At 36.6% G+C, this 24970-nt stretch overlaps 1 protein-coding gene across 3 annotated transcripts; it reads left to right on the forward strand.

Annotated features, from left to right (window-relative positions):
• The first annotated feature begins 6037 nt into the window (after positions 1-6037).
• LOC130737699 (TMV resistance protein N-like) lies at positions 6038-12914 on the forward strand. 3 transcript variants are annotated; one of them, XM_057589525.1, is made up of 8 exons: positions 6038-6116; positions 6760-7290; positions 7441-8539; positions 8623-8907; positions 8998-9924; positions 10218-10853; positions 11015-11158; positions 12433-12914. In XM_057589525.1, exons 2-8 carry the CDS (start codon positions 6815-6817, stop codon positions 12766-12768), a joined length of 3903 nt encoding a protein of 1300 aa, XP_057445508.1. In that variant the 5' UTR covers positions 6038-6116; positions 6760-6814; the 3' UTR covers positions 12769-12914. The 3 variants fall into 3 exon arrangements, with proteins under 3 accessions (XP_057445508.1, XP_057445507.1, XP_057445509.1); XM_057589524.1 differs by lacking the exon at positions 6038-6116 and having other exon boundaries at positions 6608-7290; XM_057589526.1 differs by lacking the exon at positions 6038-6116 and having other exon boundaries at positions 7175-7301.
• The last annotated feature ends 12056 nt before the right edge of the window (positions 12915-24970 follow it).

Below are 24970 nucleotides of genomic sequence, written 5' to 3' on the forward strand. Positions count from 1 at the left end.
TAGGTTAAAAGGTCAAGTCGCTATCCAAGTACAAAAGCAAGTGTACCTTCCTGACGACCTACCTAACGTTCTCAGCCACAGCAGAAGCTGGATTTTCCAGAACTGCCCTCCAACGGTAGCATTTCCCATGCAACGCTCAACCCTAATCCTTGGAGTATATATAGAGGCTGAAGATTGAAAGAAGCGGCTAGAAGAAAAAAAAATATACAAGAAGCAATACACACGCGCAAGATATATTCTAAGCTTTCTTTCATCTTGTAATTTATTTTTAGTTTACACTCAGCTTATTCAGAAGCAAACCCTTGTAAACACCAACCTCAAACAGTTGTTTGATTTTCCTTTAGGAGATCAAGGTTGATCGGATCCTAGAGAAGACTAAGAGAGTGAATCTTAGTGTGAGCTAAGTCAGTGTAATTGTTAGTCACTTGTAGGTTTCAAGTGCAGTTGTAACTCTTACCTGATTAGTGGATTGCCTTCATTCTAAGAAGGAAGAAATCACCTTAACGGGTGGACTGGAGTAGCTTGAGTGATTTATCAAGTGAACCAGGATAAAATCCTTGTGTGCTTTTCTATCTCTATCTTTTGCACTTAGTTCTCGAAAAGATTTGTTAAAATCTTTAAGGTGGTAGTTTTGTACTGAAAACGTTATTCAAACCCCCCTTTCTACCGTTTTTCATACCTTCAACAGCTAGCTATACACCGCTCAACATAATAAACCCTAAAGGAATTAGATCTGAGATACACACAAAAAGCCCTATGACAAGCTTTCAGAGTAAAAAAAATGCAATCTTGCTCAGTTCATCTACAATACACAAACCCAGAACATAAAAGTTTCAAGAAAGAAGACAGAACCCCACAATCACAAACAAAAATCCAAACTTTAACAAAGAATTGGTGACAAAAAGCAAAGGCAGGCGGAGCTCTCGACTCTAACATCATCCCACCACCGCCACCACCTTCTTCTTTCCTTCATTTTCTCTCAACCCAAAACTACTTCACAGACACAGAAAGCTATGAACCCATCGCCCCAACCCTCAATCACAGACACAGAATGCTATGAACCTCTTCAGATCAGAAACCCCCACCCTCAATCGCAACCCACCCCCAACCCCAAAAACCCAGAAACCGATGACAACCAAAAGAAGAAGAAGAAGAAGCATATAGAGCAATGTTGAAGAAGGAAACAAAAAATGAGTTTCCATATCTGGAAGTCAAAATCCCGCTCAATCTCTTCCTTTTCCTCTTCTCTCTGATCTAGGTTGGGATTTTTGGTTTGGGGTTTTGCATGTTTATGGGTGCAACGGAGGATCTGGTTGAAGGTGGAGAGGGCGTCCAGAGCGTGTGTGTGGCGCCTAGGTGGACCTACAAGGAGATATGGGAAGATCGGTGGTGGTTTGTGCTGCCACCAAGGAGTGCCGACGTCGGCGCCACTTTCGGTGTTGGGATCATTCAGGGAAGGGAGAAGCGACACGTCGCTAGACGTAGCGGAGCGAAGTGGTGGGTTTCACAGCGGAGGTGATGACTCTTGGTTTCCAGATCTAGGAAAAATCTGGGTTTACAGATCTGGATCGTATTTCTTGGTTGGAAGAAGAAAAAGAAACAGAAGAAGAAGAAGTCGTGTAACAGAGGAAGAAGAGAAAGAACAAGGCTGAAAAGATTTTCTCAATTTTATTTTTTCTTTATTTTTTAATTCATTTTTAACGGAATATTCTGTTAGTTTTCAGACAGAATTTAACGGAAGACCAATTTTGCAATCGGGTGTAAACTTCAGGGTCTTTTTTTTTTGCTAATTTTGAAGTTTGGAGACGATTTTTGCAGGAAGGCCAAAGTTGGGGGACCAAAAGTGCAATTAAGTCTATGTTTTTTTATTTCGTATTTCACTAACATCCAAATTGTGGCCTTTTTAGGATGTCATGCGCCGGATGGAGAACTACCTCATAGAGGCGCTGAGTGCAGATGGCAGGCCTCCAATTGCAGGTCATTATCGGGTGATCATGCAGAGGGCCTTGGACTATGTCATGCAGTGGAGCACCTCCACATTCGTGTACCGTATGAGGCTTAAGGGAAATGGATCCACTTCATCCACGAGACCTAGTTCATGATTGTTGATCTGCATGTCTGTTTTCTTTAATTGTATTTATAGGTTTATGTAGTGACATTTGGTGACTTTGAGTTGGTTTTGTAGACATTTCGTGACATTTGTGAGTGTTGATTTTCTTGACAATCGTTGACTTTGTTCACGATTTTCTAAACATTTGGTGACTTTTTTCATGTTTCAAGTGTTGTTTAACAAGTTTCATATTTTAACATTCTTTGTTTTTAATCACGTGGTGCAATTTTTATGTGTTTTCGATGTTTTCGGGTTTTAAAACCCAGAAGACTAAGTTTATTTTTCGAGATTCATATTCTCGGAAATCATACTCATGGGTTTCCGAGAAATATATTCTCAGAACTTGCGGAATTTAAATTTCAAAAGCTTTAATGGATAGTTCGAGATTTCAAATTTTCAAAATGATGCTCATAACAAGGTCCGGGAATACAAATCCTAATCAATATATATTAGAAAAGAAGAACTTCCATAGTGAAGTGTCAGCACCAGATTAATTCTTAGTGACGTGTCAGCACCAGAGTAATTCTCATAAAAATTATTCCACGTGTCAATTTGTTAGAGGGTAGAATTTTCAATTGATATATGTTTTAATTTATATATTCTAAACTAATTGATTGATATTATTTTAGAAGATATAATTTTCAATTGATATATCTTTTAATTTTATATATTCTAAAATAATTGACTGATATTATTTTAAAAGATAAGATTTGGTCTTTTAATTTATTTTAAATTTATTTTTAGAATATATTAATTAATTTTTATTTAATTTTCGAATTTTTTATTAATTCGGAATTTTATGAGTTTTTATTGTGAGTTTCTAGATTTTGTTAGTTTTTATCTATCTTTATTTAGTACCTTTTTTAATATTAGACTTGATTGGGATTTAGGTTGTTTATTTCTTAATTTATCTTATTATTTATTTAATTTTAATTCCATAAAATATTTTATTTTATTTTAGATTTATTTTTAGTTATATTAATTAATTTTTCTTGAATTTTCGGCTTTTTAATTAATTCAGGATTTTATGAGTTTTTATTGTGATTTGCTAGATTTGGTAGTTTTTATCTATCTTTATTTAGTACCTTTTTAAATTTTAGATTTGATTAGGATTTAGGTTTTTTATTTCTTAATTTTATCTTATTATTTATTTAATTTTACTTCCGGGAAATATTTTATTTTATTTTACATTTATTTATAGAGCATAATAATTAATTTTTATTGAATTTTCGGATTTTTAATTAATGTAGGATTTTATGAGTTTTTATTGTGATTTGCTAGATTTTCGTAGATTTTATCTATCTTTATTTATTATTTATTTAATTTTAATTTCATGAAATATTTTATTTTATTTTTGAGTTTTTTTTAGAGTATAAATGAATTTTTATGGTATTTTTATTGAATTTTCATATTTTTATTTAATTCAGGATTTTATGAGTTTTTATTGTGATTTGCTAGATTTTGGTAGTTTTTATGTATCTTTATTTAGTACCTTTTTAAAGTTTAGATTTGATTAGGATTTAGGTTGTTTATTTCTTGATTTTATCTTAATTTATCTTATTATTAATTTAATGCTAATTCTAAGAAAAGGGAGTTGATTTGGTGCTGAGGGTCCACAAAGCTACCATGGACACGTAGATATTTGATAGCTGCTATTTCTACCCCCGCCACATGTCGCGATCAGGACAAAGGTATGCCATAAGATGATGTTACGTGAAGTAGAGTTTATCATGTTGTGATTGATGGTTTGTGCCATTTCAGTTTATCTTTTGTTCGTAATTTAATCCTGGATTCTTAAATTTCACATATTTTGTGTGTTTCGATCCAAAAGTTTACAAATTTTTTGCATATGCAAGGGACCCTTTAACGAATTATTATTGAAGACGTAATGTTTTGATTCTGATGTAATGTTTTTTCTATTGTTCTCCTTTCGCTTTCGTATTTTTTTAAACCAGATTTTGGTATAGTTTGTAGAAATTCATGCGTGTGAAGTCATTCTAAACCAGATTTTGGTATAATTTGTAGAAATTCACCAAACTTATGATAGTCTGAATTTATATTCATTTCTCAAATTTTGCTCCTTTTTATTCATCATGTTTGAGCTGTGTGTATAAGCATACTATTTGCACTGTATGTGAATGATGGACAACTTACTAATTTTATTTTTTTTATGATGCACAGGTCAGTCAAATTGATGAAAGCATATGAAGAGCTCATATTTAATCTTCATGAGTATGTTTAGCCCATTCTTAAGGTTGGTTCATGTTTTCCTCAAACTCATCAGTTTTGCATATAATCATGTTTTAGTATGTCAATTGGGTGACTTATCTTACTTTGCTCTATATATTTTCTTAAGTTCAATTTAAATTGATTGTTAGTATAAGTTCATTGGTGAAGTAACCACAATTATTTTGGGTGGGAGAATTATTTTGTTTTTTTCTCACATATATAGATAATTTGTTGGGGTGTGCACATGTGGGGCATTGCACCATTTTTTGTTTCTCTTGACTGAAATGTGCCATTGATTTTTTGTTTCACAAGGGTTCCACCCCAAGATTAACAAATACACTAGATACAATTCTTTCACCACAGTCCTTTCAAATTGGTGAAGGAGGGTTTTTTTGTTCTTCAAGACTTCATTTTGGGTTTCTGTTTCAATCTTCTTCATGAATTAATTTTGTTCTTCAACTAATTGTAAGACGTCATATGCTTCAAGGATTCCTGTTTTTCTCTTCTTAATCAAAAGCAAAAGGATTGAGGAAAAGAAAATCTTCTGGGGTGCAGAATATTCACTTATTGGATCTGTTTTCAATTTTTTGAGGATTATTTATTTGGACCATGATATCAGGTCGTTGTGCAGCTTGCAAGAACAAGGGAAGGATGTGCCTTTCAGATTGCATTTCTCTCCTTACTTCACTCCCAATGATCCTCAAAGATATTTGACAGTTCACAGAATCTATGGTGGCAGTAACGTTGGAAGAATGCTTCAGGTAATCAATTCATAAAATTCTATGTAAATATACATATAATGACCATATTATTTCATTTGTTATAAATAAATTTTGTGTCCTTCTAACAAACCCCTTGACGACATATAGTAGTGTTACAACCAAAGATTTTGGATGTAACACTACTATATTACGATGATTTTGGTGCATTTCCTCTTCTATCTCATTCTTATGTCTTTTTCTGCTTCATGTGGATTAATCTCTGTAGTAAGCTTCTTTTACTATGTTAATTAATCAAGTCAGATTATTTAAGCATAAGTAGAACTGTTTGAAATGTTTTTATTGTACTTTTCCCCTTGACAAGGTCCATCTTTTTTTAAAACAAAATTGGTGTTGTGGATTGAAGTGAAAGATTCATGTTTTGATTGTTTGGGTTACTTTTGGTTTCAGAGACATGGTGAGCATATTTAAGGTATCCCAATGATATGTTTTGTTTCAGAATCCTTCTCCCCACCATCAACCTCTTCGTCCCGCAACATAATAAATTCAAACGAACACACATAATCACATTCATGATTAATCGATGTATCAAATACCATAGACATATTCTCCGTGCAACGCACGGGAAAAAAAACACTAGTATGTACTTGATTTTACTTGAGACAATTACTACATTAAAATAAAGTGTTAAGTGCCTGTTTGGTTTTCAAATAGGAAGTCCGTTTGAAGCATTGAAATTCGATATCACAATTTCCCATGCACGTTTAACATATGGCAGACTGAATTTCTTGCATATCTTGCCTCTCTCATTACTTATGGAAGAGTTATTCAGAAAATCCTCGTTAACCGCCGCGTCGCGCGGCATCACTGCGAACACCAGCATACGCGTACGCGTCATTGGAGTTGGAGTTGCTGTCCTTCCCTTCTTCACACGTGATGCAAATGTTGCATTTCGTAAGCACCGCATATATGCTGGATGCCTCAGTGCAGCGCTTGCTCCCTCAAATCAAATATGAAATACACCTTCTTCAGCCAAAATCTATATCATCAAATCAAAGGTAACCTTCTAACCTTTCAATCTCTCCTTCAGTTTTGTGGATTGAAATCGTTTGTTGAGAAGCTAAACCCTTGCCAACTGAAATAATGGATAACGTGCTTCAATGCTGAATAGATAGCTCTTCCTAGGGAAATAGTTTGAGGAATTAACCAATTCTATTCTCATGTCGTTTTTTTCAATTTTTTTGTTACAAGTTTTCGATCAAATTCATATATAAATTCAAAATCTCCCGCTCCAGTTTGCAATTTTACAAATTGTACTGTAAAATTTGTACCCCCTTAGCAAGTTCATGTATGTGTACAAGTGTAGATGAATCGCGGTATCGTGACTTGAGACTAATATAAAAAGCAGTCCAGTTAGTTTTTTTTTTATTTGTTTTCTGTGTATTTTGAACTGTAATTATGTAATCATAAATTAATACTCTTTCTTTCCATTTAATAGTCACATGTGGGGTGCATGAAGATATTCTCCCACTCCCACATGTGGATTGTGGACAACTCTTAAACTCATTGTCTCCAGACATTAATAAATTATAAAGATAACATTGACTTTTAATGAGCACTCTCACCTGGATCTGTGCAAGTTCCATCTTGCATATGAACATAACTTTTGGAGTAATTTGGCCTCATCGGTTTTGTTTTCAGGTCTTGAACAAAGCTCTACTGTTGAAATACAGAGATTGAATCCCAAAGCTTTTTAATGGCAGATTATTCCCAAAACTCAAAATGGAAGTATCATGTTTTCTTGAGTTTTAGGGGAGTTGACACCCGCTTAGCGTTCACCGATCACTTATATGCAGCTTTGGTACGCAAAAGCATAATAACTTTCAGAGATGATGAAGAATTACCCAGGGGTGAAGTCATCTCAGAAAAACTTGGGCACGCAATTGAGCAGTCTCTTTCAGCAATTGTCATAATCTCCAAAAACTATGCTTCTTCAGCTTGGTGTTTGGATGAGTTACTCAAGATTCTTCAGTCCAAACATTTGTTGGGACAACAAGTATTTCCAATCTTCTATGGTGTGCATCCCTCTGATGTACGGAACCAGAGAGGAAGTATTGCAGAAGCTTTTTGGAAACATGAAGAAAAATATAATGAAAACAAAGAGAAGGTGCAAAACTGGAGAGATGCATTAAGAGAAGTTGCCAACTTGTCAGGGTGGGAATCTAAGGATCAGTAAGTACTAGGTGCATGCCTTTGATTATCATTTTAGTTGCAAACATCACAGCGTCTATTTGTCGCAACATTGATGTGTAAAAACTGGTCTTATTCCATTATATATGATTTTAATCCACGAGTTGATTTTTTTCTTTTTTTTTTGTGCAGACATGAAACAGAACTCATTGAAGAAGTTGTTTCACAGGTGTGGAAAAAACTAGAACTCAAATTCCCAGCATATAATGATGGACTGGTTGCAATTGACACAAGATTACAAGATTTATTTTCAACGCTGAAGCTAGGATTGGAGGATGTGCGTTTCATAGGGATATGGGGCATGGGTGGTATAGGTAAAACAACTCTTGCCACAGCTCTCTTCAAGAAAATTAGAAGCCATTTTGATGTTAGTTGCTTTATTGCCAATGTTAGAGAGGCCTCTGGGGAAAGAAACCAAGGTCTGCTACAGTTACAAAATAAAATTCTTTCTAAACTAGACATAAAAGGAATGGTAATCGATACTTTAAGCGAAGGAAAGGACAGCTTGAGAAACCTCTTATCCAACAAAAAAGTTCTACTTGTTCTTGATGATGTAAGTTCTAAAATCCACCTTGAGAATTTGGCTGGAAACCAAGAATGGTTTGGTCAAGGGAGTAGAATTATCGTCACAACTAGGGATAAGCACCTGCTAATATCACATGTAGTGTTGTTTGAAATGTATGAGAGTAAAATCTTAAATAGAAGTGAATCCCTTCAACTTTTTTGTGAGAAGGCATTTAAAGAAAACAAACCTAAAGAGGATTATTTGAAGTTGTCTCAAAGTGTAGTTGAATATGCTGGAGGCCTTCCCTTGGCTCTTGAAGTGTTGGGTTCTTTTCTTTGTGGAAGAAGTTTATGTGATTGGAAAGATGCATTGATCAAGATTAAGAAAGTTCCACATGATGATATCCTGGACAAACTAAGAATAAGTTATGACATGTTAGAAGATGAGCACAAGACCATATTCCTTGATATTGCCTGTTTTTTTAAGGGATGGTACAAACATAAAGTGATACAAATATTGGAAAGTTGTGGCCTTCATCCAACAGTTGGAATAAATGTTCTTATTGAAAAATCACTATTAACTTTCGATGGAAGAGTTATTGGAATGCATGACATGCTTGAAGAAATGGGTAAAACCATAGTTTTTCAAGAATCTCCTAATGATCCTGGTAGGCGGACTAGATTATGGTCACTAGATGATATTGATCAAGTGCTGAGAAAAAATAAGGTATGTTCTGTTTTTAATGTTAAATCACTTCTGCTGCATTTCTTGTATCTTATGTTCCCTGTTTGGCAATTATTGTTTGTTAGGGAACTGAAATTGTCCAAGGTATAGTTTTGAACTCATCACCATCTAAGCCATACAAAGCACATTGGGACCCTGAGGCCTTCTCAAGGATGTGCAATATGAGATTTCTCATTGTATTATGTGACATGCATCTTCCTCTTGGTCTGAAATGTCTTCCTAGCTCACTGAAAGTTCTTGTATGGTGGGCATATCCGTTGAATGCTCTACCACTTGAAGTTCAGCTAGATGAGCTTGTGCACATGCAAATGATCAATAGTAAAATTAGACAACTATGGAATGGAACTCAGGTATAAGAATTCTCAGTTAAGAACTTTCATATAAATTGATATTAGGCATGGTTTTCAAATATTAATTAGTTTCTTATCTGTTTTGTTCAGTGTTTTGGAAAGCTGAAAGTAATTGATTTGAGTAATTCCAAGTATCTACGTCAAACTCCGAATATCTCAGGAGTTCCGTGTCTTGAAGAGTTGTATCTTAATGATTGTACAACACTTGTTGAAGTTCACCAATCTATTGGACAACACAAAAAGCTCATGATATTGCATATGATGGGATGTATAAATCTCAAAACCTTTCCAAACAAATTGGAAATGTGTTCACTGAAAACTTTCTATCTTTCTAATTGCCTAACAGTTCAAAGACTTCCTGATTTTGGGGAAAACATGACATCAGTTTCAGTGCTTAATTTAATGAATTGCAAAAATCTTTTAGGCCTTCCGAACAGCATTAGTAACCTGAAGTCTCTCAGAGTTCTCAATATATCTGGATGCTCAAAGGTTTTACACCTGCCAGATAATTTAAATCAGAACAAGGCTCTGGAGGATCTTGACTTGAGTAGAACTGCTATTACAAAATTAGATCCATTCCTACTTCAGTTAGGGAATCTCAAAAGGTTATCTTGCAGTGAGTGTTGTTGGTCATTAGCCAACCCCATCAGGTCCACAGCCTTAACACTGCCTCCTTCTATGTCAGGTTTTTCTGCATTAGCTACTTTGGATTTAAGTTATTGCAATCTCACTGATTATTCAATTCCTCCTGATATCGATTGCCTATCATCATTGGAGAGACTAATCCTAAGTGGGAACAATTTTACACGCCTGCCTCACAACATTGCTAATCTTCCAAAGCTTTGTCTTCTTGAATTGGAAAATTGCCCACAGCTTCAGTCCTTACCGGTGCTTCCACCAAATAAACGCTTATATGTAGATTCAGATACAGTGGAGGTTAATTTGTTGGATCAAGAAAAGATATGGAAGTTGTTTAAATTAAGTGACCAAGTGCTCTCGCAGTCACCTGTATCTCAAGTATGTGCTTCTACATACTATTAGTTAGTCATGTTCATACATCACACAAACCATTTGGCTAAAATATAGGGCACATATCTTTCTAAGTCAATGATTTATAATAGGATATTACAATATCATTTAATTCATGTAGCCAACTTCATTTAGTGGGAAATGGCTTTAGTCATTTTATTTGATTTTGTTATATCTTCCTAACTTGATCACAGCATCAAAATAGCCACTTGTTATCCATCATATGTGCACGAATTTCTCCTAATTTTATTAATTATTTACAAGAAATTTTTTTGTTACAGATGCTTTATTGTCACCCCCGCACTCCTGTGTACATTAAAATCCCACCGCGATCTGATGCTGAGAATTTTTTTCCCGTGGACTCATCATTTGTGTCAAAACTTGATTCATTTGCATCAGTGACAGTTGGCATCCCAGAAGATTGTTATTCAAGTGATTGGTGGGGAGTTGCTGTTTTGGTGGCGTTAGATGCTGAAACTCCAGATGAAGATTCTATGGCCAAATACATGCACTTGTATTGGAGCTTTGACACTATGGATCCTGAAGATGGACCCTCGCTATCTCTGGCCTCAAGTTCAGAAGCAAATAATGACCTGTACCTGTTCACAATGGTAGTGAGTGATCACTTTATATACATTAGAGAACACCTAAGGACAGATCCAAAGTGGGCTCGGAAGTTCTTCAGCAAGCATCGAAAGCCAGAGTTGAAGGAAAAGAGTTTGGTGCGTTTTGAAGTGGATGTCGGAGGGTGCAAGATAAGCAAGTGTGGGTGGCGCGTGTTGCGTAAGGAAGATTGTCTTGAAGACTTTGAAAAATTCTACAGCGGCCAACATGGTAGGACGGGTGAATTCAAGGGAAAGGATGTTACTTCTCTGGAGGAGCAAACCACTGAAAGATCCAATGATAACAACTCGATGGTACGTGCAACTGCATTCGACTGATAAATACTAAACAAGGATCTAATAATAGTCTCATAAGATATGATAATAATTGTCAAGAATTAGCTAGTTTATCACTCCACATGAAGTATGAGCGAAGATTATTTTACTGTTTGATTTGTCTTTTTGTCTTGAAAAAGGTAAGCAGCGGCCAATATGTTGAGACTTGTTCTGATTCTGAGCATTCCGGTGGTCTGAGCAAACCAACTACGGATGAATTCAAGGGAGAGGATGTTACTGCTTCCGATAAGCGTAACATTGAAAGATCCAATCTTACATTGAAAGTGAGCATATTCCTGACTGCACATTACATATATAATTTTATTTGACTGGTTCGACTGATGAATATAAACAAGAAATCAATTTCAACGTTGTAAAAAATGTTATAATATGAGGATAATCTAGTTGTTAGAGATAGAAAGATATCAAAGAAAAGTACAGACTAAATCATTAAGAATTAATTGGTTTATCATGATTTATGATAGAAAATCATGATATTGTTTGATTGGTGTATCTGACATACCAAGAGGAAAAAAACTTTGCTTCTTGTTTTAGTTGAGTTAACAACTCAGAATGGAAACATATACACTATTCTAGTTATATTATAATTGATAGTGTTGGTTTGGAGTGAAAAATACGTATATATATTTGTCTCTGGGATTGAATTTAGGGTACCTGATCGGGAAAAACCGATCAAGACTACCCGGGAAGGGGTAGGGAGAGAGGAGAGCGGCGAAACTCCGGTGAGGGGGTGGTGAGATGATGATCTTGACAGTGCTCCATTGTTCGTCGTGCCTGGGAGGGGTCCCTGCGATGACACTTCGACGCTCAAGTTAGACGTGAGTTCAAGAGATTGAGAAATGAGGATAGATGAATGTGTACCTTATGTTCTCTAGTCCTTGGCTTTTATAGAGTTTAGGATTGCGCGGTTCGAGGAGGTCATGAGTGCATAGTACATCCTCGGGCTCTATGCCTTTGTCTTGGTTACAGGTCCATAATTACTTGGGTGGTCGGTCGGGGTTGATCGTCCCTATAATTGGTCGGGTGAGGAGACAACGTGATCGACCCGGGGGGTGATTGGCTGGAGCGTCTCCTAGACGAGGACGTGGTCGTCCTATCACGGTCGGGTAGGGAGTGGGTGATTTTGCTGACTCTCAGAACAGTAGTCCTCTAGTTCTGGTCCACTAGGATTGTGGAGCTTGAACTAGTGTAGTTGTCCTATCATGGTTGGGTGGAGAATAGGCGATTTTTCCGACTCCCAGAACAGTACCTACATTGGATAATATTCTATGAAGTATGTCTAGGAAGATACAAAAACAGACAGTGCTCATGTAACCCCAAAAGTTTAAAGGAGTTATATTTTTTGTCCCAAATGTTTCTGTATGTACACTTTTGTGACCTAAATGTTTTCCTAGAAAGAAGACACTCAATCTTTGCACCTCATTATTATCTAAATCAAGTTAAAGTTGCATTATGAATCACATTTTAATTTCACCACTAAGGGACTGTATTATGAGATATATGAATCTGAGTTATCTAATGTTGTATCTTGTTACAGGGGAAATTGTTTCAGAGTATTAGACAAGGACTTGGTTTAAGCATTTTAGCTTTGATGGCAACGATGGTAGGGACTACAGTATTCCTTTTGCCTAGGCAGGGTTTGGGATTTAAACAGCACATCGCAACAAATGAGGACACTGCTAAACTATCAAAATCACATTTGATTTCCCATGGAACTGCACTTCAGGTCAATACACCACAATTGCGGCAAAATCATAAAAAAAATTCAAGCACACGATTTTCTCTTTCAGTACTGCATCCACCAAGAACACTAGGTTTTTCTCAGAATCACTATCCTTACTTTACTAGACGAGGGGCATTATGCCCTTTATAGTTTTATTCTTTTTCAATAGTTACTTTTAGATGAAATTCTTTTTCAATTGTTAATAGAATTTTATTGTAATAGAATTTTATACCGAAGCTCATGTCAATTTAAAAAAAAAATCTAATTATCTGTTTTATATATAGGGATTCAATTTAGCACCCACCCACTCAATTTCCCCCTCTGCCCAAAATTTAAAAACCCCAAAATATCCCTTCATTAGTCACCTTACCAACCACACCACAGGCACCACTACATTTCTTCGATTGTAATACCGGATTTTCAAAGTCCGATATTATGTTTTTTAATATACCAAGTATTAGAAAACCTGATGGTGCATATATCGGGATTAAAAAGTTGGTATTGTGGTTTTTTAAACCTACTGAGATTTAGGCCCCCCTTCATTAGAGGTCCTGCCTCGGATGAGGGGGACTTAGAGGTGTCCCGCACATTGGAAGATTTTGCTTAAAATGGGTGCCTCATCCTGTCTGTGAGTGGAACAAAGGTGTCACGCCCATTAGAGGTTCTGCCTCGCATGATAGGGACTTATAGGTGTCACAAGTATCACAAGATTTTGCTTTGGATGAGGGCATTATCATGCATGTGCGTTGAACAATCGCGCCTATAAGATATTTTGCCTTGGATAGGTGTCGTGCGCATCAGAAGCTTCCGCAACGAAAAGGGGGCCTTAACTTGCCTTCACGCTGAACATAGGAAGACGATTAAAACCGGGCCTTCTGACTCATTTAGTGTTGGGTCGGCCATTTGGTAGATAGGTAGGTATCGAACGTATTCAGTGAAGGTGGGCCCATAATTTCTTTATAACTGGTGGGGAAATAGGCTATGAGGAACTTGCAATTGATTGTGTTAGGGTTACATGAGTCTTGTAGCACCAATCGAGTCTCAAAATACCCAAGGGGAGTAATGTATACTCTCGTTGAACCCTGCCAAATCTTGGTCAAATGGGATCAGATCTTTCTTAGTCAAACTCATTCTTCGGTAACAACTGCTATAGAGGACGTCGGTAAAACTACCTTAGTCTACAAAGATGTTGCAAATTTCAACATTGGCTACCCGAGCTTCGTCGTCTATAGGGTCGTCATGATCCCTCTAAATGTTGCCAAAGTCTTTATTGTTGAGTTCAATTGTCAAGCCCTAGGAGTCTTTGCACATGGGTCGAATAGACCTATTCGAGAAAACTGACTACTTATTTTAACTGATCGCATTTTGGTTTTAGCCCATGTTTCTCCCCATGCAAATCCTCCAACAAATATCATACTCACTACTCCATGGAAGACTTGTTGATCTTCCCCCTCTTTTCTTCTTGAGCTTAGTTTTTCTACTGTTACTCTCCCTCTTGGTTATTTTGGTAGCCCTGACCTCGGGGTGATATGGACATGTGCCACCTCCTTTAGCTCGGTCCTTTAGGACGAGGTGAGCTTCGTCATCGAAAATTATGGGTTTTCTTCACCCTTCTGTTACGATCTTTCAGATGTATCGGTCGAGCTGTCCCATCCTACTAAGAGTCTCGATGGAATCTTGAAGGTTCACACATCCGCCGATAGTGTGGTTGCCCCTTAATGGAAAGCACATTATTTTGTCATGTTTGTATTGAGTGCAATATGGGGCACAACCAACCTTGGGATATGATTAAAAACAAAGAATTCCTTATGAGCTTGTCCCTAGCCCTGAACCCTATGGCACTTCGTTGCTTGCTCCAATGAGCTACCTATTTTTATTTTTTGAAAGATGCGCGTTTAATACACATGATTATTCTTTGTTTCTACCATGATTTCATGCCTGATTGTTGCACTTTATGTTCAACAAGTATTCATCTTCTCAAACATCAATTCAAAAAAGCAATCCATGGCTCATCATGTTCATAATCAATTCTCATGTTAATCGTGAATTCTTAACTCATATATTTCATGCATATCATAAATAGTATTCAAGGTCACAACCCATAGCCAAAGGTACCCAGCACTAGCCCCAAACATGTCCCACAATAACCCATTAAATCCAAAAAATGTGATGCATGGAGCTCAAGCGCCACCACCTTGGCGCTCAAGCGCTGGGCTCCGTCCCAACCCCAAAAACCCATTTTTCAAAATTTGAACTTCATTTCTCAAACCCCAAATCATACACCCATGTTCCAAATCAACAATTTGACAACTTCCAACATTCTTCAATCATCAAATCATTCAATTTTCATACAATCCTAACAAACAAGTTTGCAAGTTAAGGTCCAAGACTCGAAGTGCCCTTACCTTGATCGCTTGCCTTCCAAGCTTTAGCTCCGCGTAACTAAATCAACAAGGTGTTCTTCACCTTCACAACAATCACATATTCAATCAATAGTCTCACACATACATATACATATTCTTAGTCACACTTAACTACACAAGGTTTCTAACACTTACAAGGTTCTAGGTCAAAGATAAGTCTCAAGGTCTCAACTCTAAGGATAACAAGCTTAAAGATCAGAGAGTCGAAACTCAAGACAACAACTTAAAATCTCTTTCATTTCCCTTAAGTTCTTGTAGTGGAAATAGCTTTTCACAAAACTCTTCTAGCATCTCTTATTCTCTTTAAACCTCATTTCAAAACTTAGTTTTTTCCCAACAGCAAACACATTTTAAGAGAGCTCATGTGTCCTTCAACCACATTATCAAAGGTTAAACACCAAAAACCCAACTTTGTGAACTTCTTAAACATCAAGACTCAACCTTTATGAGAACAATTTACATGGTTTGTAAGCTCTTTTCATAGGCTAAAACTTGTACAAAAACGCTCTCTTCAAAGCTCAAGTTCTAAATGTGCTAACACCAAAATCTCAAACTTTTCTAAAACCATTTTCATTTCCACAACAATAACAAAACCAACACAAGCTTTTGAACAACTTAGGAAGGAAATGTGACTCCTTTTTGAAAAAAGAAACCATAACTATGAAGCTTACCTCAAATGCTAACTCTTTTGTGAAAGGATAGAAGACAAAATATGAGTTCTTGATAGTGTTAAGAGGTGATAAAGATCAAGGTTCAGTTTTGGAACAAGAAGAAAGTGAAAAAAGATGAAAACGAGTGATGACCCTATTTTATTAGTGTTTTTAGGGTCATTTTTTTGTGAGTTTTGAGTCTTTTCTCTTTGTCACATGTAGTGTTTCATGCATTTTCATCTTTATTTGAGTTTTTGTTTAGTTTTGGTAATTATGTAGTTTTATAAGGGTCTTTCTTGCATTTTTATAAAGTTTAGGTCTTGCATGTGTTTTCCATTGAATTGTGAGGACTATTATGCTTTTAACTCTTTGAATTTCTTGATATTTTTCCTTATCTTGGTCCTTAAGTGTTTTAGCTGATAACTCATGAAGAGAGAAGGCAAAAAAGCATGAAGAATTGATGGAAGCATTCAAATGGGGGTTACAAGAAGATTTGGAGTCATTTTCAGCGAGCAGCTGGCGCTCAAGGGTCAGCACTCCAGAAGCTTGGGAGCTGGTGTTTTTGCCAGGGCGCTTGAGCGCCCCAGGGCAGCGCTTGAGCGCCCTGGCTCGACCATTTTGCCTATAAATAAGGCTTTTGTCATTTTATTCAGGACTTTTGATCATTTCCTTAGAATTTTACCAAGTTTAGAAGCTGAGGAAGAGCTTTGGGGCTTGTGGGAAGCTTCCACTGATAAGCCAATCTGCAAGTATACAAATTTGCCCGTAGTAATATAAAAGATATCGTACCCAAGGGATTGTGTTCAATTATCGATTCAGACTAATTCTATGATTTAGTAAGCAAAAGTAAAATAAGATTGGGGGATTTGATTTAATTGTTCAATTGCAGGGAAAAATGAGAAAGCTAATATAATTTGTGAAACTTAATTTGGAAAAATAGCACCTGGATTAGCTTCACCAATTATCACTTATGCCTAATCAAACTTGTTTGTGTGAAATAAAAATTACTCTCTATGGTGATCTAGCCTAAGTTCTTAACTTGCTAATTCCTTAAACAAGAAAGACTTTTAATCTAAATATTAAGTCTGTGTTACGAGCACCTAAACCAACAGATTAAAGATAAAATTATAATTCCGGCCACCACTATTAACTCCTACCCTCATTCCTAAGGTCGTAGAGAAAAGGTAATAAACTCCGTTCCCTTAAATCCCTAATTTCTAATCACTCTTCCAAGTCTCACGGAAATTAGTAAGGTATTTGCTTGCAATCAAATAGAATTAAAACTGAAACGGAATTCATAGATTGTAATAGAAATTCATCACACAACCAAAGTACAAATTAAAGCATAAGATCAAAAAAACTAGGCATCCCAAGTGCTAAAGAAGAATTAGTTCCTCATAGACATGAGAAACAATTCAAAATCTAAGAAGAAAAACATAAAAGATCCAAGAAAACCTGGAAAAGTACTTTCAAGAACCAAAATTATGTCTTTGGGTTGCTCCAATTCGTCTCCAGGGGCTCAGAACATGAAAAATTAGGTTTAAAACGCTATTTATAGTGTTTTTAACGTTCTGGTGGGGCTGAGATCCAGTGTGGCGGGGTGCAGCGTAAGAACATGCATCCTCGCAATTCCTGACGTTTGATGCGGATCTGGTGGTGCACATGGGTGCTGGTGCACCTTAACAGCATGTGCGCGCAGCAGGGAATCAGAGCCACGTTTTTGTCCTTTTCTCCTGAGGAATGATCTGGTGCGGTGGCGCGCGCTCTAAGCTTAAATCGCACGAAATCTGGCGCCATTAATTCCAGCAAGCTGACAAGTGGCGCGATCGCACCAGAAGTACACGGTAACTTCGCGCGGTCGCGCGGCACATAATTCCAGCCTCCAGAATTCTTTTTTAATTCCGAATTTTCTCAATCTTTACCAAATCTTACCCTAAAACAACAATAAAAATAAAATAAAATCATTAGAAGATCATAACAGAAAATAAATAAAAGATAAAAATAATTATAATACTAATAAATCCATAAAAATAATATATAAACTATAAAAATAACTAAAACATATTTAAAATATTAAAATGCATGAATTACTTCTAATGTGTCATAAAATGACCAAAATATCCTAAAAAAATATTTAAACTAAATGAAAATAAACTAGGAAAATAGCTCTAAATCCCGGGTCATCACACCACTATACCCAACGACAGCTTGTCCTCAAGCGTAAACTTAAGGTTGCTTGTCCTCAAGCTCAAGAACACAATTCCAAGTAAGATGCTAGTAATAGTATACATATTTTCACAAGAGATACATGAGATGAGCTCCTTAAAAGTTCATGCAGAGAATGAAGCTTTAAAAATCGAGTGACCTTTAGTAAGTGCAAACAAAAAATATAGAAAATGCCAAGATGTGGGGTTTTACATTTTATTCCTAATTCCCCAACCCCATATTGAGAATCCACTAATGATGGCCAACAGTTTTATTTTATTCAGAGCACGCACATTTTCTTTTCAATTTTTTTCTTGCTCTACCCGTCACAGTTATTACCAACTCAGGGTGTAATTCTTTTCTCTTCTTTTTTTTTTTGGCAAGGTCAGGATATGATTGGGGGTATGCTTAGTGGTGCAAATACTTTTCATTCCCTTACTCACATCCTTTCCCACTTTTAGCACTTCAGCTTTACTCTCACATGTGTGCCCCCTTTTTTTTTTAACCTCACAGCCAAAAAGAGTGTAGACTCAATATAAAGATTAAAAGGAAAACTACATCTTATGCATTATTCCCACTAACCTGACATCTTAATAACCTCACTGCACTTTTCCAAAACTCACTTAAGTCTTTATCACCTAACTCTCCACATGTTCTCAAGTTTCACTCACACTCATGCATCAAACACTTTTCATTAAAACAACTAGCATTAAACCAAGAATAAATATTAAAAATACCAACAAGCATTATTCAAGCATAAAAGTGTGAGTACCAGGAATTCAAGGCATGTGCATACTAGTGTGTGCAACTAAATAATTAAATTCTAAATGCATGTTCATAAAATTAAATGAGATATGAGTGGTTTAGTAAAACTCCCTGTACTCAGGTTAGGTGCAAAATGTGATAGCACCAGGACACTGTCAGCTAGGCCCTCCAGCTCAATTAATTCCTGTAAAGTCACTTAGTCCTTGCAACAATGAGCACACAAATCAAAATACCACAACATAACTCAATTAATTCAATGAGACACTATGACTCAACATAAAACAAAGACTCAAACTAAAAGGAAAATCTTTTTGGTTTTTTTTTTATTTTTTTTTTTAATACTTGGGTTGTCTCCCAAAAAGCACAATTTTATAGTCTTTGTTAGACTCTCCTCCCTATTCAGTTGGGAGGGTCAGGCTGCAGAATTTCCTTCCCTTTGAATATCTCTCCCCCATGGTAGAGTTTCAACCTCTTTCCATTGACAGTGAAATTATACTTTGAGGTTGGGTTCTTAATCTCAACAACACCATGGAGAGAGATCTTAGTAACCACATACGGTCCTGACCAGCGGGGCTTGAACTTACCAGGGAACCATCTTAACCTGGAGCTATACAATAACACTTGTTCCCCAGGCTCAAACTCTCGCTCGGTCCAACATAAGGCAAATTTAAACTTTCTCAAAATTCCTAATGATTTCTCTTTCTGTAGAGGAGAAAGAGAACTACTTAAGATCACTGGTTGTACCTCTCCCTCCTCAAGATAAGCATATTTGAGGGTAGGAGGAAGAGGTTTCAGTTCCAATTTTTCAGATTTAATCGGAGTTTCCTCATCTCTTTTTAATTCTCCTCTGCAAACATTCTTAAGCGAGATAGATGAGACTAACTCTAGTTGATTCACAGTTTCAATTATCGTTCCAGTATCACATTTAGGGAGGACAACATGCTCAAGCCCTTCCATGATCACAACTTCCAAAGAGTCTTTCATAGAAATCCTCTTAAATTCCTCACAACCAAACTCATCCACTACCTCAACACTAAAGACACTCTCATCATTCTTATGTTTCAATGACTCAAAGACATTAAACCTCACTTTCTCTTCTCCTACTTTCAAAGAGAGAATTCCCTTCCTTACATTGATTTTTGCATTACCTGTTGCTAGAAAGGGTCTTCCTAGGATGAGAGGTATTCTAGCATCTTCTTCCATATCTAATATGACAAAATCCACAGGAAAAATAAATTTATCTACCTTAACTAGAACATCCTCTACAATCCCGTAAGGAGTTTTGAGTGACCTATCAGCTAGTTGTAGGTTGATCATGGTGGGAGTGACCTCTCCTAAACCCAACCTCTTAAACATTGTGAGAGGCATCAAATTAATGCTTGCTCCTAAATCACATAGAGCCTTAGCAGTAGGAAGACCTTCAATTTCCACAGGAAGTGTGAAGCTTCCAGAATCTTTCATTTTTTGTGGAAGTTTCCTCTGCAAGATATCACTACACTCCTCACTCATCATTATGGTCTCATTTACCTCACTCAGCTTTATTTTCCTAGAGAGCATTTCTTTCATGAATTTAGAATATGCAGACATCTGTTCCAAAGCTTCAGAAAATGGAATGTTTATTTGTAACTTTTTGAAAACCTCAAGAAATTTAGAAAATTGCTTTTCTAAATTCTTTTTCACTAAAGCTTTTGGAAAAGGTACCTTGCAACAACTCTTGTCATTGGGGAAAGTGGTGCTCTCTTTATCTTTCTTTTCTTTGAATTTATCATTATTTTTTTTCTTCGCACTCACTTCCCTACTCTCTTCCTTAGATTTTTCTACTTCCTCACCCCTCTTTTCTACTATCTTTCTTTCAGCATCTTTTAAAATTTTACCACTCCTAGTAGTTATAGCAGAAATATTAGCTTGATTCTCAATAGTGTCAGAGGGTAACTTACCTGGACTCCTTTCTGAAAGCTGTTTTGCAATCTGACCCATTTGATTCTCCAAACTCCTGAGGGAAGCCTCATGATTTTTGTTGGTATTTCTGGTCTCATTCATGAAGGACTCAGTGGTCTGAGCTAGTTTCCCCACAATGTCTTCCAAGCTCCTTTTCCCAGAGTTCTGATCCTGTTGAGGTTGTTGCCTCTGATCTTGATATTGACCCCTTTGTGGATTGGAGTACTGCTTAGAATTTCCTTGCTGTGCATATCCATCTTGATTTCTGTAAGACAAACTAGGATGATTGGCCCAACTGGGGTTGTATGTACCAGTAGGTGGATCATGCCTAGAGCTTCTCATATACTTGATCTCTTCATCCATTGCCTCATTCTCAGTGTTCATCTTGCGATCATCCATCCTCTTGAACATGACATCCATCTTCTCTGACAGTGCCTTGTTAGACGCCATTACATTGTCATATGCCTGAATTTCATTGACGCTGCTCTTGTTGCATCTATCATAGCTAGAGTGGGCTTCCCTTTCAGCCAGATTGTTGATGATTTCGAGAGAATCCTTAGTTGACAGATGATCAAAAGCTCCATTCTTGCTCGCAAGGTCCAACTTGACTCTTGTATCTCTGTTGAGAGCTGCATAGAACCTGTCTACCTGTGCTGATTCTTTCAAATTGTGGCCTGGACACTTTCTAAGAAGTCCCTTGAACCTTTCCCATACATCATGAAGATTCTCAGATTCCTTTTGATAGAAAGTATTGATGTCATGCTTCAGTTACCTCATGCGAGAGCTAGGGAAAAACTTTTCTGAGAACTTTTTGGCTAGATCATCCCAAGAAATTATACTCTGTTGAGGTTGAGCCCTCAACCACTCTTCAGCAGCATCCCTCAGAGAGTGGGGGAAGAGTGTTAGTCTGACATCATCCAGACTTACTTGTTCAGATACCACGGGGGACACCTGCATAGTAAATCGATCCATGTGAGCATATGGATCCTCCAGCACGCTTCCTCCGAATTGATTCTGTGCTATCGAGTGCATTATGTGTGGTGGAATTTTGAAACCTCTTGGTAGGCCTGTTGGTTTGACAATGCTTCCCTCAAATCTGAAACTGATTTGAGGTGCATTAAGGTCTTTCAGTGATCTCCCGACCTCCAATGCAGCCTCATTCTCTTGATTCTGAATCAAACGAGTCTGTAGTTCAACTTCCATACGCTCATTAAATTCTGCATTTAATTGAGCACGGAGTCGTGCCTCCATCTCAGCTTGGTGACTCTGTAGCCATGGTACTTGCAACCTTTTCTCTTGCTTTTTCTCTTCTTCGTTGGGATCTGTTCTTGCGAGCAGTCTTCTCGATCTCAAGATCGAAAAGTAGAGAATTTGGATCTACAGTACCTCGCATACAACTGAGCAAACAAATTAAGAGCACCAATATAAAAGCAAACAAATATATTTTTTTTATGAGTAAAATAAATTAAAAGCAAAGGTCTAAACAATAAAAACTAGCTTAAATCAATAAAATAAAGACAATCCCCGGCAACGGCGCCAAAAACTTGATAAGCCAATCTGCAAGTATACAAATTTGCCCGTAGTAATATAAAAGATATCGTACCCAAGGGATTGTGTTCAATTATCGATTCAGACTAATTCTATGATTTAGTAAGCAAAAGTAAAATAAGATTGGGGGATTTGATTTAATTGTTCAATTGCAGGGAAAAATGAGAAAGCTAATATAATTTGTGAAACTTAATTTGGAAAAATAGCACCTGGATTAGCTTCGCCAATTATCACTTATGCCTAATCAAACTTGTTTGTGTGAAATAAAAATTACTCTCTATGGTGATCTAGCCTAAGTTCTTAACTTGCTAATTCCTTAAACAAGAAAGACTTTTAATCTGAATATTAAGTATGTGTTACGAGCACCTAAACCAACAGATTAAAGATAAAATTATAATTCCGGCCACCACTATTAACTCCTACCCTCATTCCTAAGGTCGTAGAGAAAAGTTAATAAACTCCGTTCCCTTAAATCCCTAATTTCTAATCACTCTTCCAAGTCTCACGGAAATTAGTAAGGTATTTGCTTGCAATCAAATAGAATTAAAACTGAAACGGAATTCATAGATTGTAATAGAAATTCATCACACAACCAAAGTACAAATTAAAGCATAAGATCAAATAAACTAGGCATCACAAGTGCTAAAGAAGAATTAGTTCCTCATAGATATGAGAAACAATTCAAAATCTAAGAAGAAAAACATAAAAGATCCAAGAAAACCTGGAAAAGTACTTTCAAGAACCAAAATTATGTCTTTGGGTTGCTCCAATTCATCTCCAGGGGCTCAGAACATGAAAAATTAGGTTTAAAACGCTATTTATAGTGTTTTTAACGTTCTGGTGGGGCTGAGATCCAGTGTGGCGGGGTGCAGCGTAAGAACATGCATCCTCGCAATTCCTGACGTTTGATGCGGATCCGGTGGTGCACATGGGTGCTGGTGCACCTTAACAGCATGTGCGCGCAGCAGGGAATCAGAGCCACGTTTTTGTCCTTTTCTCCTGAGGAATGATCTGGTGCGGTGGCGCGCGCTCTAAGCTTAAATCGCACGAAATCTGGCGCCATTAATTCCAGCAAGCTGACAAGTGGCGCGATCGCACCAGAAGTACACGGTAACTTCGCGCGGTCGCGCGGCACATAATTCCAGCCTCTAGAATTCTTTTTTAATTCCGAATTTTCTCTATCTTTTCCAAATCTTCCCCTAAAACAACAATAAAAATAAAATAAAATCATTAGAAGATCATAACGGAAAATAAATAAAAGATAAAAATAATTATAATACTAATAAATCCATAAAAATAATATATAAACTATAAAAATAACTAAAACATATTTAAAATATTAAAATGCATGAATTACTTCTAATGTGTCATAAAATGACCAAAATATCCTAAAAAAATATTTAAACTAAATAAAAATAAACTAGGAAAATAGCTCTAAATCCCGGGTCATCATCCACCTTGTAATTTCTCAGGTTTCTTTACATTTCATTGTATGGATTTCCTAGCCATGAGTGGCTAGTTTACTTTTTGCTTTGGGTTTAATTGATTTCATGAATCTCTAGTTGTTAATTCCTATCCCTATGCTTTTGTTCTTGATTCTACCTTGAATTTCAATTCTATATTGCATGATTAGCTTGTGTGCACACTTGCTAAAGGCTAGACTATAATCATATAGGAAGATTGTTGTGGTTTAGGGACTTGACTTGAAATTGATCATTCTATGCTTGCTACTTGGAATAGAGTAAGGGTTGGGTTTTATTGGCCTGAATTTGCATGTTCTAAACCTCATATAAATGACTAATTACACAAGAAATTGAGCTTAGATTTAGTGTGGGAGAATTGCTTATGTGAGGAATCAATAAGTGAGTATCTAGGCTAGAACAACAAGGATTGAATCAAGGTTTCATATGCATAGGGTAGGTGGACTAGAGTGGATTGAATGATCGGTAACCCAAGGCATTTCAATCAATTGATATTTTTAACTCATTTACTTTTGCTTATTTTGCAAACCCTTTTGTCACAATCAACCAAACTAAATTCTGGAATTTTCTTGCTTTCAAAACTCACAAACTTCAAGCTTAAACCATAATTCTCACTCACGGTTCTTGTGGATTCGATATTAAAACCCGGTGATATCTGTACAGTTGCATATTCTCCAACAACAAGTTCTCTCCCAACTCTCTCTTACTCTTCTCTCTTGACTTCTCTCTTTTCCTTCACAAAATTAGCAAATACTTCAGATCATGTACCTTAAGGAAGAGGGGGGACAACAGAAAGGGAAAAGAGTGCGAGCTTGGTCTTGGTTCACTCTTCCATGTATACCATTTATGGTAAAAGATTGATGGTGAAGATTTTGTCTTCTAGTGTTGGCCCACTTAATTCAAATCATATGCTTGTCTTATTCCACTAACAAAGGTTCCTCACTAAGTTTCTGAAGGTATGAAAAAACGGTAGAAAGGGGGGTTTGAATAACGTTTTCAGAGTAAAACTTCCACCTTAAGATTTTATCAAATCTTTCGAGAACAAATAAAGTGCTTAAGATAAGAGATAGAAAAACACACAAGGATTTTATAATGGTTCACTTGATGAATAACTCAAGCTAGTCCAGTCCACCCGTTAAGGTGATTTCTTCCTTCTTAGAATGAAGGCAATCCACTAATCAGGTAATTGTTACAACTGCACTTGAAACCTACAAGTGACTAACAATACACTGACTTAGCTCACACTAAGATTCACTCTCTTAGTCTTCTCTAGGATCCGATCAACCTTGATCTCCTAAAGGTAAACTAAACAACTGTTTAAGAAAGATTGTTTACAAAGAAA

Source organism: Lotus japonicus, chromosome 2 (genome assembly GCF_012489685.1).
Source record: "Lotus japonicus ecotype B-129 chromosome 2, LjGifu_v1.2".
NCBI classification, from domain to species: domain Eukaryota; kingdom Viridiplantae; phylum Streptophyta; class Magnoliopsida; order Fabales; family Fabaceae; genus Lotus; species Lotus japonicus.